This window comes from Erinaceus europaeus, chromosome 2 (genome assembly GCF_950295315.1).
Source record: "Erinaceus europaeus chromosome 2, mEriEur2.1, whole genome shotgun sequence".
Lineage (NCBI taxonomy): Eukaryota > Metazoa > Chordata > Mammalia > Eulipotyphla > Erinaceidae > Erinaceus > Erinaceus europaeus.
The window spans coordinates 48,897,662-48,916,128 of NC_080163.1; the positions used below are offsets into that span (position 1 = coordinate 48,897,662).

An 18,467-nucleotide genomic window follows, 5' to 3' on the forward strand; every position below is an offset into this window, starting at 1 on the left:
TTATTTGGGTCTTCTCCCTTTTTTGTTTTGTGAGTCTGGCTAAAGGTTTGTTGATTTTGTTTACTCTTTCGAAGAACCAACATTTACTTTCATTGATCTTTTGTATGGTTTTCCTATTCTCAATGTTATTTATTTCTGCCCTAACTTTAGTGATTTCTGTCCTTCTGGTTGCTTTAGGATTCCTTTGTTGTTCTTCTTCTAGGTCTTTAAGATGTGCAATCAGGCTGTTTATTTGTGCCTTTTCTTGTTTCCTAATGTGTGCTTGTATAGCTATGAACTTCCCTCTTAGGACTGCTTTAGCTGTGTCCCAAATATTTTGATAGCTTGTGTCTTCATTTTCATTGAACTCTCAAAACATTTCGATTTCTTCCTTGATTTCCTCTTTGACCCAGAAGTTGTTAAGAAGTGTACTGTTGAGCTTCCACATTTTGGGACTGTTACTAATCTTTTGTTGATTGTTAAGTGTTAGTTTCATTCCACTGTGGTCTGAGAAGATGCTTGGGATGATTTCAGTGCTCTTGAATTGGTTGATGCTGTCTTTGTGGCCTAGCATATGGTCTATCCTTGAGAATGATCCATGTGGATTTGAGTAAAATGTGTATTCCAGTTTCTTGGGATGAATGACTCTGAAAATGTCCAATAGTTCTAGTTTATCTATCTCTTCATTTAGCTCCCTTATGTCTTTACTGATTTTCTTCCTGGATGATCTGTCAACTTGAGATAGTGGGGTGTTGAAGTCCCCTACTATGATTGTGTTATTGTTAATATATTGCTGTAGCTCTTTCAGTAGAAGTTTGATGTATTTAGATGGCTTCTCATTGGGTGCATAGATATTAATAATTGTTAAGTCCTCTTGATTGACTGATCCTCTGAGCATTAAGTAGTGTCCATTCCTATCTTTTTAAATCTTATCTATTTTAAAGTCTATCATGTCAGATATGAGAATAGCTGTTCCTGCCCTTTTTTTGTGGGCCATTGGCTTGTATGATAGTTTTCCATCCTTTCACTTTAAGTCTGTGTTTGTCCTGTTGAGTTAGGTAGGTTTCCTGTAGACAACATATTGTTGGGTTGTGTTTTCTGATCCATCTTCCTACTCTGTGTCTTTTAATAGGTGAATTCAGGCCATTGACATTTATTGATATCAAAGATTGAAGATATTTTAACGCCATTCTTGTAGAGTTTTAGAATGTTTTGATATATGTCCTATTTGTGGTGGTCTGGTTGTTTATAGGAGACCTTTCAGAACTTCTTTCAGGGCAGGCTTGGTGATGGTTGCTTCCTTCAACTGTTGGCTTTTCTGAGAAGGTTTTGATGCTTCCATCTAGTCTGAATGACAGTCTAGCAGGATATAGTATTCTTGGCTGAAAGCCTTTCTCATTGAGCACTCGATAGATATCTTGCCATTCTCTTCTGGCCTGTAGTGTTTGTATGGAGAAGTCTGCTGCTAATCTTATGGGTTTTCCTTTGTAGGTGACTCTTTGTTTTTCTCTTGCAGCCTTGAGGATCCTTTCTTTATCCTTATTCCTTTCCAATCTAAGTATGACATGTCTTGGTGTCTTTAGGTCTGGGTTAATTCTGTTTGGGACCCTCTGGGCTTCTTGAATCTTTATGTCTTTGGTGTTGTCTAGACTAGAGAAATTTTCAGCTATTATGGCCTGGGGAGTGCTTTCTTCCTCTCCTTCTCTTTCTTCCTCTGGTAAGCCAATAATGCGTATATTGTTTCTTTTGAAGTCATCCCATAGGACTCTGTTGTTGTTTTCAGCATCTCTTAATTTCTTTTTGAGATCTCTTACTTCTTTTTTAGTTGTCTCTAATTCATCCTCAATCTTGCTAATTCTGTTTTCAGCTTCATAGATTCTATTCTCTCTGCCCTCTACTGCTTTCTGGAGTTCGTCTATTCTGTTGCCCTGCTCTGATACTGTTTTAGCTTGTTCAGCTAGTTGCCTTCTTAGCTCAGCAATTTCAGCTTTCAGCTCTCTAATAACCATGAGATAATTAGAATTTTCTTCCATTTTCTCATTTGTTGTTCCTGCATTTCTGATTACAATTTTTTCAAATTCTTTACTCACTCCTGTTATTATTTCCTTAGCTAATGTTTGGATGTTGAACTCGTTGTTTTGTGCTTCACCCTCTGGAGGACTTTTAGCTGGACTCTTGTCCTGGTTTGAGTCTCCAATATTTTTTCTTCTTGTTTTAACCATTTTATATATGTTAACAGTTTTTTCAATTCCTGAGTTGGAGCTCAGTGGTGTAAAAGCCTCTTTTTTTTTTCTTCCCTGTAGGCTATGGGAGCCTGAGGGCTTTTAAACTATCAATAGGCTTCTTAGCTTATTCACTGACTCCTGACCAAGAGATAAAGCAGGGTGTGGCAGAGATAATCCAGTGGTTATGCAAAGAGACTTTCACAGCCCCTCAGCTATGCCACCGAGGTATAGATCTTCTCCTGAGTTTCCCGGTTAGATCTCTGTCCCCTGGTGTCCCTCCCTGTTGCTGCTCCAGATTCTGAGGGTAGTATCAATGGAGACTCAGAGTTGCACTTAGTGAGTCTCTGGGGAATCCTTTCCTCCCTTCAGCTGTCCCCTTGTTGTGGAGCAGACTGGAGGTGGTGTCTCCACTGATAAACTGTTGAACTGTTAGCAGCCACTTAATCTCTCCTTAGGCCTCTCTCTCCTCTCTGTCACCAGCCACGCGTGTTGGTACTCACAGGTGATTTACTGGGTTCCTGTGGTCATTCTAGTCCTGTCTTGTTTCGGTCCGGGTGGTCTCCTTTGGTATTCCTAGTTGATCCGGGAGAGGAGAAGAGAGGAGAGGAGAGGAGAGGAGAGGAGAGGAGAGGAGAGGAGAGGAGAGGAGAGGAGAGGAGAGGAGAGGAGAGAAAGCGATCTGCTGCTCATAGCTCCCACAGTGAATTTTAGTGTTATTCTTAGTTGGACCTTTGTTGAGTCTTACTGTAATTAAAGACTTTTGCTGAGACATTTTTCCTGTGGTACTGAAGGCCAAACAATAGATCTGGCTAGAGCAAGAAGTGCTTGTGAGGAATGTGTTCTTAGTTTTGTACTTCATGGATAAATAAAAATGAATTTGAATAATTGGGGTACATCAATCATAAAAAAATATGGAGGATCCAGATATTCAGTTGAGGTCCTGGCAGGTTTATATATGAGAAGTGGCATCATGTCAGCCTTATGGTGCATGTTTGTGATTTGGCAGTGCCTGTCTTTGCCTCTTAGACACAAGAAGATGTGTAATTTTTGGCTTAACATTCAACTAAACTGTTCATGGTCCTAGGTCATAGAGATTATGCCTGTTTAACCAAATGCAGAGCCCTTTACCTGACACACTATTTTTTCTTTTATGTTGGACTGGGGATGAATTGAGGGCATCACTGAGTGGTTTCTCCAGGCTATTTTTTTTTTTCTTTTATAGAGATACAGAGAAAGGAGAAGGATCTGTTTGAGGTCAAGGCCCATCATGTCTGTTTGGGAACCTCAGGGCTCCCTGACTAGGGCCCCAGCTGATGGGGTGGCCTGATAGTGACTAAAGAATCTTCACTGGGAGTTGGGCAGTATTGCAGCGGGTTAAGCGCAGGTGGCACAAAGCGCAAGGACCGGTGGCGTAAGGATCTCACTTGGAGCTCCGGCTCCCCACCTGCAGGGGAGTTGCTTCATAAGCAGTAAAGCAGGTGTGCAGGTGTCTTATCTTTTCCTCCCCCTCTCTGGTTAGTATAAGGTAATGTCTCATGGCTCTGATTTGTGTTCTGATGATGAGTGAAGTTGAGCATCTTTTCTTTTCTCCATCATTGCATCCTAGGGACTAATTCAATTGGTCACAGTCTTTGATCTTTCTAGTGTGCTGTTGTATTCGGTTTGCTAGTATTTTGTTGTGGATTTTTACATATATATTCATCAAGGATATTGACTTACAATTTTCTTGTGGCATTATTGTGTGGCTTTTGTAAATAATTACAATTGTGCCTTAACACTTGAAACTTTTTTATGGCATCAAGTAATGTTCATAATTTTGAGTCACCACTTCATTTTTAGTTCAGGTAAAAGTTTACCAATTTTGTTTTCTTTTTCCAATACTAGTTTCTTGGTTTCTCACAGGTGAATTTGTCCATAAGTTACTGAGTTTGAGTATTCTGCTTTTTTCCTGACCTCTGAAAAATAATTTCTCCTTTATTGTTACCTCTGTGAAAATATATTTATTTATTTATTACCAGCTGTGGCTTATGGTGGTGCAGAATTGAACCTGAGACTTTGGACTCTCAGGCATGAGAGTCTGTTTGCATAGCCATTATGTTATCTGTCATCCGCCTGAAGATATATTGTTAATAATGCCATTTCATATATTAAAATATACACAGAAAAGATAATTACCCAAGGTTACAGCTAATAAATAGTTAACCTACATTTTCTGATTTCAGTCTTTATTTTTTTTCTCTCATAGCCTTCTTCTAAATGTAGAATGATGTGCTAATATTTTTTAAAAAGATACATATGGAGGCTGGCAGGTGGCATGCATTACCATGCCAGGGGGCCTAGGTTTGAACCAAAGACCACTTTATAGGAGAACATTGTAGGGGGAAGCTTAACAAGTAGTAGAGAAGTGCTGCTTTGTCTTTTTTCTCTTTGTTTCTCTCTTCATTTACCTGTTTGTTTTTTATTCTCTAGAGAAAAGAAAAAAAAAAAGACTTCCAGATATTCCACTATTTATTGAATGAGAAAATCTCAGTGATAACTGCATTTTCTTGTCTGTGGCCCATAAAAGCACCCATCCACTTAGAAGAGAGCTAGGCTCTGGAAAAACAGCTAAGTCCAAACATGGTCCAGATCTCTGAATAGAGCTCACTAGGGCGTGTAGATAAGGGCAGACTGTAGCATCCTGTGCTGAATGGTGTAAAGGTGTGTGCTGTGGAACACGGGAAGGTATAGGCCTAGAAAGTCTTGCTCCTGATATTTGTCTAGAAGAACCTGAAGATAAATCAAGTGGAAATTTCAAGTGGTCTGGATGTGGAAATCATAAAGTATACTTGTGTATATTGAATCAAAGTTTTGTGTTGAGTGCAGAACAGAAATTGAGTCTCAAGTGGTAAGTAAAACCTCCTTTGAGAAGTACCTTGCCTATTTTTTTTTTGAAGATATGTGCATGGGATGGGTAGGCTAGAGAGATAAGAGAGGTGCTCTGCCATTTATGATACTCTATTTTTTTTTTGTCTGTTTTGTTTTTATGTGGTGCTGAGGATTAGATTTGGGTCCTCTGCTGGGAAATTGTGCAGATGCAGTCACATCTGCCATGTTGTCCCATCAGACTATTGCTAGTTCCCGTGAGAGTTGGGACATTCTCAGAGCGCCTTTCTCAACCAATCCTGTCCCAGCTCGTCACTCCCATTTTTTGCCATATAAAGCCCTTCTTCTTCCGCCCCTCGTTCTCTTGCCCACTTTTCACTTTGGTGATTAGAAGCAGAGAAGTTGCTGTGTGAGGCGGCCATTTTGGCTAGCTCCATGTGGCCCGAACCACTGCGCTGTCACCCAACTCTGAGGTGCCCGCAAGAATAAAGAATTGTGTTCCCTCACTGCTCCAGATCTCCTCTCTCTCTATCTCCTCAGTAATGCAAGGCATACTCTACCAAAGAGCCCCACCTCCTTGGGCCTGGGCTTTGGGTATTTAAAATTCTATGGGGGAAACATTAGAGGCTTTTTAATTTCAGGACTTTCAAAACTCAGCTTTGGTTTAGAAAGATACTGTAGAATACAGTATGAAGGATAGTTTGCAGTGCATTTCCAGTTTGCATTCCCATCAGCAGGGTACTAGAGCTACTTTTTTCCCACCCTCACCAGCACTTATTTCTTTTGTGAGTTTGTTGTTGTTTTTAATGTAGGTGTTTCTTTTATTAATAATAAGTGATGTTGAACATATTTTTCATATGACTATGGGTCACCTCTTTGTCTTTTTTTGAGGAGTGTCTATTCAGATAATTTGTCACCTTTTTACTGGGTTACTTTTTTGTTGAGTTGTGTGATTTCTTTATATATTTTTGATATTCCCTCATCAGATGTGTGCTGAACAAATGTTATCTCCCATTTGCAAATGTCATCTCCCACTGCCTTTGCATTTTATGATAATTTCTTTTGTGTGAAATATTTTTAATTTGATGTAGTCCCATATGTTTATTCCTGATACTGAGGTTGACTCTCCATACACATCTGTGCTGTTTAAGGTCTTTGATTGCATCACTTTTTTTTAAATCAATGGTTTCAGGTCTAATATCCAAGTACTTACTCCATTTTGAGTTAATTTTTGTGTATGATATTAAGTGATGGTCTAGTTACACTTTTTTTTTTTTTTCAACAAGTGGCTATTAGTACTTCCAGTACCATTTTTTGAAGAGAATTTTTCTTCTCTATTGTGTGGTTTTGACTCCTTTAACATTTATTAGCTGGCTAAATATGTGTGGATTTATTTCTATTCCATTGTGCTTGAGGTTTATTTTTTAGTTGTTGCTGTTTGTTCTAATATCATAGTGTCTTAATTGCTATTGTTTTGTATTATTATTTCAAGTCCATTTTTTTTTGTCTGATTGCTCTGGCAGGATTTTATAGGACTATGCTGAACAGTGGTGCTGATAATGGGCATCCTTGTCTGGATCCAGATCTTAGGGGAAAGCTTTTAATTTTCACCATTGAATATGATGTGGGTTTGTCATGTATGACTTTATTATGTCTAGATAAATTCCTTCTATTTCCAGATTTTAGGGGGTTTTCATCCTAAATGGGTGTTGAATTTTTTTTTTTTTTACTACTTACTGCTATAATATGTATTTACCTTTTTGTTGTTAAAGCATATTACATTAATTTGTTTATGTTGAACCATCCTTTCTCTAGGATGGTTCCACTTGATCTATTAATATATTTCTTATTGCTACCAGGGTTATTGCTGAACTCAGTGCCAGTACTGTGAATCTGCTGCTTATGGGGAAGTGGGGCTCAAACCCAGTCCCATGGTAGTGTGTATGTGTTCAACTGGGTGCAACACTGTCTACCCCCCAATTTGTTCTTTTCTTGTGAAACTCCTTTTAACAATTCATGTAAGGCATGTCTGGTCATGGCAAACTCCCATTTATTTTTGTATGTCTGAAAAGACCTTTTTTCTTTAATATTTGAATTGTAATTTTGCAGGGTAAAGCATTTATGATTACAATTCTTTTAGTATTCTCTCTAGCAGGGAAGTCTTGTTTGGGTATGTTCCATGTGATCCACGACTTTAGTAATTTTTGCCTGAACCTGATAGCATGTGGGTGGACTAAAAGTATTATCTAGGAAGATGGTATCAGTCAAGAATAAGATTAGAAAGCTGAATTAGGGCAGAGTGTAGCTCCCAAATATGAGGAAAGTATATAAATACTCATTAACTGTTAATCCCATCAGTCTGACCTAGGGCTCATGTCTATTCATATTTAGCAAAGGAGCCCTGTAACCTGTCAGTCTATGCTCATATTCTATGGTCATAGCTAGGAACATTCTAGGCTACACTCATTTCAGGACCAGTCTTCCTGGAGTGGCATAGTAGGTTGACCCAGTCTCCCTACAAAGAGTGGGGAAGTCCCTACAATTGCTTCTCTACTGTGGGGGAAATGTCCTAGAGAGGTTCACAAGAGGGCTTATGATGAGATTCCTGGTAGAAGTGACCAGTGATGGTGAAGAGGGATCTATTAGAGGTCTAGGCCCATCATATCAGTGTGAGAATCCAAGGATTGCCTGACTAGAGCCCCAGATTATGGGGTGACTTGGTATTGACCAAAAAGGCCATCACTGAACTGTTCCAGTCTCTTGCCCTTATCTAGTTTTTGTAGTCATTACTTTATCTGATGAGGTTAAACTTAGTGATTGAGGGAAGTGAAGTGGGGATAGGAGAGGAGGGTTTCTAGGTCTAAGTAGTAAATGCTTGATTAGGTATTTTATGGTGTCTACTTGGGGTCTTTCTACTTGCCTGCTGAATTTATTGAGTCTGTCTACTCACAGCAGATTACTATGGACATATTTCCCCCTAATTTAAGGATACATGTGCACATGCACCCTGTCCCTTTGGCCCTGTTCTATATCTAGTCTGTAACTTTATTAGGGAATGTGCCATTTGAAATGGAACTAGGATGTCCCTTGAGTTAGGAAAGGTCTCACCAGATTATTGGAGTTGGAGGGTTGACATCTCAGGCTCAGCATCTCTGGATAAAGTACAGAGATTTTATAAAATTAAAAAAAAATTCTTTATTGGGGAATTAATGTTATACATTCAGCAGTAAGTATAATAGTTTGTACATGCATAACATTTCTCAGCAGAGATTTTTTAAAGTATATTTTTTAAATTTTTAGTTGATAGGACAGAGAAATTGAGAAAGGGAAATAGAGACACCTGCAGCACTACTTTACCACTCATGAAGTTTCCCTTTCTGACCCACCCTGCTGCAGGTAGGGACCAGGGGCTTGAACCCAGTCTTTTGCACATGGTACTGTGTGTGCTCAACCAACTGTGCCAACTCTGGAGTTTTATTCTTATCTCAATTCCTTGCACTCACAGTGGTTTTGAATTACCTAGATTTTTATTTCCACTGTGTAATATCATGCATACTTAACCAGTATTTTATAAGAATGTCATGTTGAGAGAATAGAAAAGCTTATTGCCTGTCTACATTGCATGCATTACTTATTGACCATCTGATGAAGGTATACAAGACAGAGTATAAATTACCTTTTACTTAAGGGGACTGGTCAGAGTGGGGAAAACTTTTTTGATGTCTGATATGATTTATATAACTTTTGTTCTGAGATTAATGTGGGTGCATCCAAATAATGTGAAAAAAGGTTTCTTTTCTTTTGCCTCCAGGGTTATCTCTGAGGCTCAGTGCCTGCACTACAAATCCACTGCTACTGAAGGCCGTTTTTCCCTTTTTTTTTTTTTTTTTTTTTTTTTGCTCTTGTTGTTGTTGTTGCTGGGTAGGACAGAGAGAAATCAAGAGAGGAGGGGAAGACAGAGATGGGGAGGGAAAGATAGACACCTACAGATATGCTTTATTTACAGCCAGTGAAGTGATTTCTCTGCAGGTGGGGATCCGGGATCCTTACACTGGTCCTTGGGTTGCATGCCATGTGCACTTAACCTGGTTTCTAATTTTTTTTTTTTTCCGCCATGGTTATCGCTGGTGCTTGTTGCTGGCACTACACATCTGCTGCTCTTAGTGGCTATCTTTTTTTTCCCATTTTTTAAGTGGCTATGACAGAGAAACTGAAAGAGGAGGGAAGACAGAGAGGGAGAGAGAGACACGTGCAGACCTGCTTCACCAGTTGTTGAGTGACCCCTCCCCCTACAGGTGGGGAGCTGGGGGCTCAAACTGGGAACCTTGTGCTTTGTACTATGTGCACTTAACCCAGTGTGCAATCACCCACCCCCCTTGAAAATGCTTCTATATCAAAGTATTGTTTCATTTTAATTAGCAAACAGAATTCTGCTATAAGAGGAGTTTGAGTTTTTACCAGCACTAAAATGTTAATGAAATTAAATTAGGCTATTAGAGAGTTTAGAGAGAGAAATTGAAGACTAAAAAAAATCAACTCACAAATGCCTCAGTATTCTTAATTTTTTCACTTCCCAAGGTTATTGCTTTACCTGCCAAATAGCTAATTTTAATGTGCATCATACTTTTCATGTATAAGCAATTTTCTAACTCAGCTTGAATTTATGTAGATATAAGTTCATTTTTCTGGTGGGTGAGCTAGGTTCCTTGTTATATATTTGACATACCAAAGGTTATTGTCATTTCTGTCTAGTTACTTTTTCTTATCATTAATATCCCTATGGGGCAAAAACATTTTTAAAATTTTATTATTATTTTTAATGATTTACATTAGTTGTTGACACAGAGGCACAATGCTCTCCACTCTCAACCTAGAGAACACATTTTTTTAAGAGAAAGAAATATCACTGTTGAATAACTTCTCAGCACTGCTTAAGAATATGGAGTGAGAACTAGCTGTGCAGTGTGTATGTATGCATGTTCAAAGTACTTATTGACCTTTGCAATCTTGGTGACCCTAGGTAATTTGATTCTTTAAGCAGTTTTCTTTTGTTAATGCAATAAGGTGAATGGTACTATTACAAATCCAGTGATATACATATATTGTGCATATATATGTTAGTAACATTTGTAAGATAATATGTAGATGATGGCTGGTACCCATTAAGCACTCAGCATATGTAAAATTTGAATTAAAAACAAAAAAAAAAGCCAGTTTCCCGAGTTTTGGAGATCAGGGTTACACTTTCTGATAAGTGATAGATGGTTCTATGAATGAGTTTCCATTTAAACTTCAATGAAATGGAAGTTAGTAGCTATCAATTCATTTGTGTAGATTCTGAATCTTTTTTTATAAAAATAAAAATATAAAATGTTATTATCTTCAGCATCTGTCTCATTCATTGAGTGAATATTAATTGGTATAAAGCATGTTAATGTGCTCTAGATTGATATGTGAAGTGAATGGTAAAGTAATAATATATGTACATATTGATGCTTTGGCATCTCTGCCTTGTACCTAAGAGTTTGAAGGTTTATTATACACCATTACATACTCTTTTTTTTTTTTTTTTTTTTTGCCACCAGGGTTATTGCTGGGGCTTGGTGCCTGCACCATGAATCCACTGCATCTTTTTTTTTAAATATTTTTTTTATTTAAGAAAGGATTAACAAAACCATAGGGTAGGAGGGGTACAACTCCACACAATTCCCACCACCCAATCTCCATATCCCACCCCCTCCCATGATAGCTTTCCCATTCTCTATCCCTCTGGGAGCATGGACCCAGGGTCATTGAGGGTTGCAGAAGGTAGAAGGTCTGGCTTCTGTAATTGCTTCCCCGCTGAACATGGGCCTTGACTGGTCGGTCCATACTCCCAGTCTGCCTCTCTCTTTCCCTAGTAGGGTGTGTCTCTGGGGAAGCTGAGCTCCAGGACACATTGGTGGGGTCTTCAATCCAGGGAAGCCTGGCTAGCATCCTGATGGCATCTGGAACCTGGTGAATGAAAAGAGAGTTAACATACAAAGCCAAACAAATTGTTGAGCAATCATGGACCCAAAGCTTGGAATAGTGGAGAGGAAGTATTAGGGAGGTACTCACTGCAAACTCTAGTGTACTTCTGCTTTCAGGTATATATTTTGCAGTAGTTTATGGATACATGTGAACATAAGCTCTCTCTCACAGAAACTGGTGTATATCTAGGTTTTGGGACTTTGTTAGAAAGTGAACCACCTGAGATGAAATTAGAGTGTACTATAAAAGGAAAGGTTTCACCCGAGTAATGGAGCTGAAGGGTTGTCATTCCACACGTGAAGTCTCTGGACACAGTCTGAGGTGAAGCATGTTGAGGTGGCAATCGTTGCGTTGGTTAGGTTGTGATCGGCAGATGCAATATTATTTGGTATGGATTGGGAGAGGCATACAGGAAAGTGGGCCTTATCCAAGGGTTCCAGGACTGGGGGAAGTAGGGACTCTATAGTGGAGATGTGAGGTTCCTGCTGTCTTAGGGTTCAAAAAGACAATCGATAGTTAATGTTATCATCACATTATTTGGTAATTGGGTTAACTTTGAAAAGTCTTTTTGTTATGGTTTGCTGTACAGTACCCAGTATCTTGTATATAGCTGTGCTGTTGGATGCTTCTAATCTACTTGGTCTAGGCTTTTGAGAGAGTCCGCATATCAAATACACAGCCTATATATTAAAAAGATTCAGTTTGTGTTTTGAAAAACTTTGAAACATACAATTGATTTCCCCCCTCTCATATTAACTAGTGATTTATATGTCTACATTTTGCTAGGAGTGTACATAAACACCATTCCCACCACCAAAAGACTGTGACCCATCCCTCCCACCCACTCCAACCCCCCACTGGCCCAGGAAGCTGCATGTCTACCCCTCACCACAGGGCTTTTACTTTGGTGCCCTAGAATTCACTGCTTCTGGAGGCCGTTTTTTTCTCCCCTTTTGTTGCCCTTGTTGTAGCCTTGTTGATTATTGTGTTGTTGTTGATGTCGTTCGTTGTTGGATAAGACAGAGAGAAATGGAGAGAGAAGATGGGGAGAGAAAGATAATAGACACCTGCAGACCTGCTTCACTGCCTGTGAAGTGACTCCCTTGCAGGTGGGGAGTGTGGGGTGGCTTGAACTGGGATCCTTCCTCTGGTCCTTGTGCTTTGCACCATGTGCGCTTAACCGCTGCGTCACCACCCGACCCCCCCCACACACACACCATTCTATACTCTTAAGGGCTATAGTGCATATTTCTTTTTCTAGTGTATAAGATGTTGATTTTTGCTCTTACCTCTTGATAATTGACAAATTCATGATCTTAACTATAAGCATTTTCCATACCCCAGCTACATCTCTCTTTAAAAATCACACCTTATGTATGTAGCAAATACTTGGTGTACATATGCTGGATGAGGCAAACTTGGTTTTGAAATCTTATCTTTTTATACCTTAGAATGTAGGTCACTTATGGAGAAAAGTTTTTTAACTCCTCCAATTTATGAATATAACCTGATCCCAGTATGATTTAAAAAATACTGAAAAGATCATTGGACTATCACTTCCCCTGTTGTGGGATTATTTCCTATGCCCTTTCCCTGAATATTTGATTTTAAAAAACAATGAGTAGATAACATATTTCTTTTTTGCTACTGGGGCAAAGTATCTAAACTCCACTCTTCTGGGTAGCCATTATTTCTTTTCTGGATAGAGGAAGAGAGCTAGAGAGGAGAGACATCACAATACCTCACATCAGCTCATGAAACTTCCCCTACAGGTGTTCCTATGTGGTGGTCCCGAGCTTGAACTCTGGTCCCTGTGCATGGTAATATGTATGCTCTACTGGGTGGGTCTCCTGTGGATCCTGATAGTTTTGAAAAATATTTTATTCATTTTTGGATAAGGTGGGCCTGGTGGCGACACTTCTAGTATTGCTTCACTGCTTTTGAAGCTTCCCGCCTTGTAGGTGGTGGCTGAGGGCTTGAACCTGTGTCCTGCACATGCTTAACGTGTGTGTTCAGCCAGGTTATCTATATGAAGTTAATAATTTGAAGAGGGTATTTCATACAGCCATTCATCAGAAAATAAAAATCCGTCTTTTAAACACAAGTAGAACCTGAAATGGAATTGGCATATCGCACCAAAGTAAAAAACTCTGGGGTGGGTGGGTGGGGAGAATACAGGTCCATGAAGGATGATAAATGACATAGTGGGGGTTGTATTGTTAAATGGGAAACTGGGGAATGTTATGCATGTACAAACTATTGTATTTACTGTTGAATGTAAAACATTAATTCCCCAATAAATAAATTTAAAAAAAAAAGTCCATCTTTTAGGCATTTTCTAGAGAGAAGATAATGAACTAATCCTTTGCCCAAAGCCTGGATAGTAATACTTGGTAGACTAGGTTGACTGATTATCTGGAAAATGATGAAGTTTTTATTCACGGTGTGCCACCACCCAGCTCCCTTTTTATTTTATGGTGAAGTCTGTTACAGCTGATGTTGCCTCAGGAGTGAGGCATACACATTACAGTAATTGGCACATGAGGCATGGATGGGCTAATTTGTAAGCCTTTTGCACCAGGGTTAACCTCATTTTGAATTTGTGCTATACTAGCATTGCAAACATTTCCACTTGACATTTAAAAGTCCACTTTATCATCTTATGGTTCCTGAAGTTATTGATAACTCTGCCTTCAGTAGAAAAGTAAAAAATGGACGAATTCTACAAAAGCATGTTAGAGTCACATAATGAAAAAGCAGGTTTTTTATTACGATGTTTTTCCATATTTGGCATTGCTGTAAATGGCTAACTAACATTTACTGTCAATTCAGTACAAATGTGTGGTTTGGTAATACCAGAACAGCAATTTAAAATGCAAAATAAAAGTTAAACATTTCCACACAAGATCTTACAGTCTGACATTTCACTGCGTAGGTAAAAAGACATTTTTTTCTTACTACAGATTATTCAGCATGAATAAAAAACTACAACTTTTAAACAGGAGTCACTGGTTTTAATTTTTACACATTTTAAAATTACTGTGATAAAAAATAATGCAAAAGCTTCTTAATGCCATACACAGTGTAATATAGATTTGTCCCCATTATATAGCATTTGTTTAATATACAAAATAGAATATTGACACACTTGAATCTATATGTAGTTAAGCAAGTTATTTGAAGAGGGTATTTTTATACAGCCATTCATCAGAAAATAAAAATCCTTCTTTTAGGCATTTTCTAGAGAGAAGCTAATAAGCTAATCCTTTCCCCAAAACCTGGATAGTAATCCTTGGTAGACTAGGTTGACTGATGGTGATCTGGAAAAATGATGAAGCTTTCATTCAAAGTGGTTTAAAGTGTCCTCCTTACTTTCCTTATTTTCCCTTTCAGCTCTCAAACCAGGCACATAGGAAAAACATTCATCAATAGCTACAGTATTTTGATTGACCAACCAAGTTGAAAAGTCTCATGGAGGGCTGCCAGGATTACTGAAGAATCCTGTTAGACTGAAGTATAATAATATTGTTGGGGGTAATGAACAGAACTAAAATAAGGCTTAATGATCATGTGTTGTAGATTAAGAATTGCTCATGCTTTCATCCCCTGCCCCCCCAATTCTGAAGAGAGGCTAGCTCTCCTTTATCTGCACAGAGTTTTTTCTTTGCTAATCATCAGGCACATCGTATGCACTATGCACTAATCATGTTAGACTTTCTTTTGAGCTGTCACTTTTTTCTTTAGAAGAAGGTAGGTATTCTTTTAGGTTTCTTCCCATAGCTTTAGACAAGTAGAAATGTATTTCCTCAAAAGCAATTATATAGTATCCCACAGCAGGCCTAAAATCATGAAGAGGGTTACTTATTTTCTCAGCAATAATTAAAAATATTTTTCTGAATTTGTTGTGACTCATTTAGCCTTGTTACCAGCTCACTGAAGTTATTACAAATTTAAATTGTTGGGATGGCATGATACCACATACACAAAATGAAGCTGCTTTCAGATAATTGTTTCATTTAAATCCATAATCATACAAATTGTGAGTTTTTCTGTTTCTCACATCTTTGGAAAGGGCATAGATTCTTTTCCCATCTAGTCTACAGCTTCCTATAGTTGTTTCATTAATGTCAGTTGATTTCCTTTTACCCACAAAGCACAAATACCTTTTTCTTGCTGAGCTCTTTTTTGAGAGCCAATTTTGTTGGGTCTGAAATAAGATTAATGTGTGATCTACTTTCATTCATAAAATGTTATATAAATGAGCAATAATTACCTTTCAGAAACTTTTTTGGAAACATAACACTATCATTGATAATAATATTCAAGTGGCATTTCTTAGGCACCAACATTTTTCCATTCAGCTGACTTACAAGCCATCTTAAAATATTTTTGAGATCAATTTAAACCATTGTAAAAGGAACATTCCCCTTTAGAGAGCATTCAAAAAGCAAATTATTACATTTTTATTAAATAATTTCTCCAAAATACTGAAAAATAACATTCAGAAAGCATTCAATGAAAACAAACGTCCTTATTTTGTTTGGAAGTGAGCTCTTGCAAGATAGAAAGGAATTAGTGTATTATTGGCAACCTATGAGATTCTGCACTATTTACATATTGCTGGTTCCTCTATGCATATTATTGCCAAACTTCTAGAGCCTTTATTTTTATTAAACTGTTGGAGAAGCTGTATATGAAAGTAACCCTGCTAATGGATGGTGCCTGCAAGTGTGTAAGCACCACCATCCTGCCTCCGGTTTACATAGCACATGGGGAGATTTAGCAAACTAACCCTGTACTGACAGACTCAGGATTAGGATGAGAAGGGTGGTGATTCTGGGAGGCAGAGGAGTATTTCCTCTGTGTCTGAATGGGACAGAGCCTCAGCAATCATCTACACACAGACCAGTCTCCGTTTCCCTTTTCCCCTAAAAGCAAACTTGGCTTCTGAGACCATTGCCATTTGTATGAATACGTTACACACACTAGAAATCATTTAGGTTATCCACTGACATTTCTTTGACCCCTACAAAAAATATATAACATGTCGTGATAAAACAATCTCATCTAAAAATCATTCTTATTTTACACTATACAAGCTATTTTACAATCATTTTAATAAATTGCATGTAAAGCTGCAGTAGCCCTTCCCTTCCCAGATTAGTGAATACCAATATGATATATATCTGAAACTATAACTAAATATAAAAATATATTAGAAGTTTCATATTTTAATATTAGATTTTCAGTTTTCTATTACACAAATAATTTGGCCACTTTGAATATAAATCAAATTTCTTGTGGCTTAGTAAATATGTTAAGTTTTGAGTTTACAGAAAGTTGGTAAGGTGCACACAGAAAGGGCTACTACAGCTTCTATTTTGTTTAAAATGATAATTCTTAACAGTGAGGAGAAATTATCAAGACTTGTTAAACTATGGCACAAACAGGGATGTGTAGTTTTACAAACATGGAAGTCTGACATATAATTGTAAATCACAAAAATCAGTAGCTGAGTTTTCCTGGCCCACCAGGAAAGACATCAATTGGTGAGAGATGGGAATGTGAAAATGGGTGTCTAGCTACTTCACCATATTAGAGATTGTTTTTTGGGTAATGTTTAGTGAGAAAAATTTCTTGGCCTGATTTAAATATCTCCCAGCTGTGTTTCAGCTGATTATCTGGAATCATGACTTTTATGAAATTATACAAACTACAACAAAAGGTCCTGCAAGACAGTAAGCTTACCTTACCAACTAGCTCTCTTGCCATCAAACCATTGCAGAAATAGGTACAAACAGGGCCTCTTGGTAGTTTTTTTTCTCCTCTTTTAGTTAATCTTTTGCAACCATCATCCACAGTTTACTGAGGAGGTCACGGGACTAGGTGCTATACACCAGCTAGGGCAGTTAATTTGTACAACCTATGTAATTCTCCACTGAAGCATATATATATACATATATATACAAAATATGAGCTTTTTTGGACAAGAATACTGGAGATTTGAGTCAATTTCCATGGTCTTCTGATAGCTGAGTGCCATCAGGTTAGAAGCACCAACCCATTTTCACACAGAAGATTAATGTTTAGAGTTCATTTAGGAAAGCTATGAACTAGCTGCCCATCTTAAACAGCTGTACAATAACTTGAATACAAAAATTAAGAAAAAAATGAGCAAACGTAGTTCACTAAATATAAAGGAAATTGTTAAAACCAGACAATAATAGCTATAATAAAAGGCACAACTTCCCTTTTCTGATATACATTTGTAAACTTTTTTCAGGTTTCCATGCATAAATCAAAAATTCTATCGTAACTATACAGGGGAAAAAACACCAACAAAAAGTCTAGAAAATTTTATCCAGCCAACTGTGAAAAATATGAGCAGAAAGTTTGTTACACAGACTTCGGGCACTGGTGGTTTCGGTGCCATCCTTCTCCGTCTCCGATCATGGAGGTTACCCACCATGTTACTGTTTCTAATTCCTGGGATCTACCAACTATCACTTTGATGGTTCTACTACTTCTGTTGTCAAGTCTTGGCCCTCTATAAACCACATGTAGTGCGTATTTAAAACAAAAAATCAGACCAAAACAAAAACACAACAGCAATACTGCTACAGGACAAACTGATAGTTTATACAATAAAAGCTATGGACTCAACTCTCTTTAAGGCAACCTTTCTTATTAAGGCAGTCATTTTTGATGAAACAAGAGTTTTTTGATATTTCCATTTGAATATTTTGGTATCTGATTTGTAATGATTTCAGCTAACATCTCTGGGAATTCAATACTCAGGGTCTTATCCAAAAATGTTTGGAAGCAATAATTAAGGAGATTTTCAACAACCTGCAAGAGAAAATATAGTAGTGATTAGTCTTTAAAACTGGTGAATAGTGACCTTCCTCTTTTTTCAGCCTCTATTTTTTGAGGCTTAAGAGATCTTTAAGAGTATTCAAATATCAAAAGACATTTTGAATTCCTGAAGTGTTTGTTATTGTTTCCCATAGCAGTACTCATCTCTGGCCTAGGGGTGGTGCAGGGGATTGAATCTGGGGCATTGGGAGTTTCAGGCCTATAAGTCTTTTAACATGACCATTATTATGCTCTCTCTCTCTCTCTCTCTTTTTTTTTTTTTTTGCTTTCAGGTTTATTGCTGGGGCTCAGTGCCTGCACTACAAATCCACTGGTCCTGGTGGCCACTGTCCCCCATTTTTGTTGCCCTTGCTTCCTTGCGCTTTGTGTCACGTGCTTAACCTGCTGTGCTACTGCTCAGCCCCCGTTAATGGTCTTATCCACCCAAATTCCTTAAGTTCTGTATCCTGTGTTTCATGATGAACTACAATACCATAATGCATAAACAGTATTATAATTTACTGGATTAGT

At 38.0% G+C, this 18,467-nt stretch overlaps 1 protein-coding gene across 10 annotated transcripts in view; it reads right to left on the reverse strand.

Annotated features, from left to right (window-relative positions):
- Positions 1-13,827: 13,827 nt before the first annotated feature.
- NR3C1 (nuclear receptor subfamily 3 group C member 1) overlaps positions 13,828-18,467 on the reverse strand; it is a 111,552-nt gene continuing 106,912 nt past the window's right edge. For all 10 annotated transcript variants that reach the window (XM_060180214.1, XM_060180217.1, XM_060180221.1 and 7 more), the window contains one exon: positions 13,828-17,930. In XM_060180214.1, the coding sequence (XP_060036197.1) occupies positions 17,778-17,930 (153 nt within the window). In that variant the 3' untranslated portion in view covers positions 13,828-17,777. The remainder of the gene's footprint in view (positions 17,931-18,467) is intronic.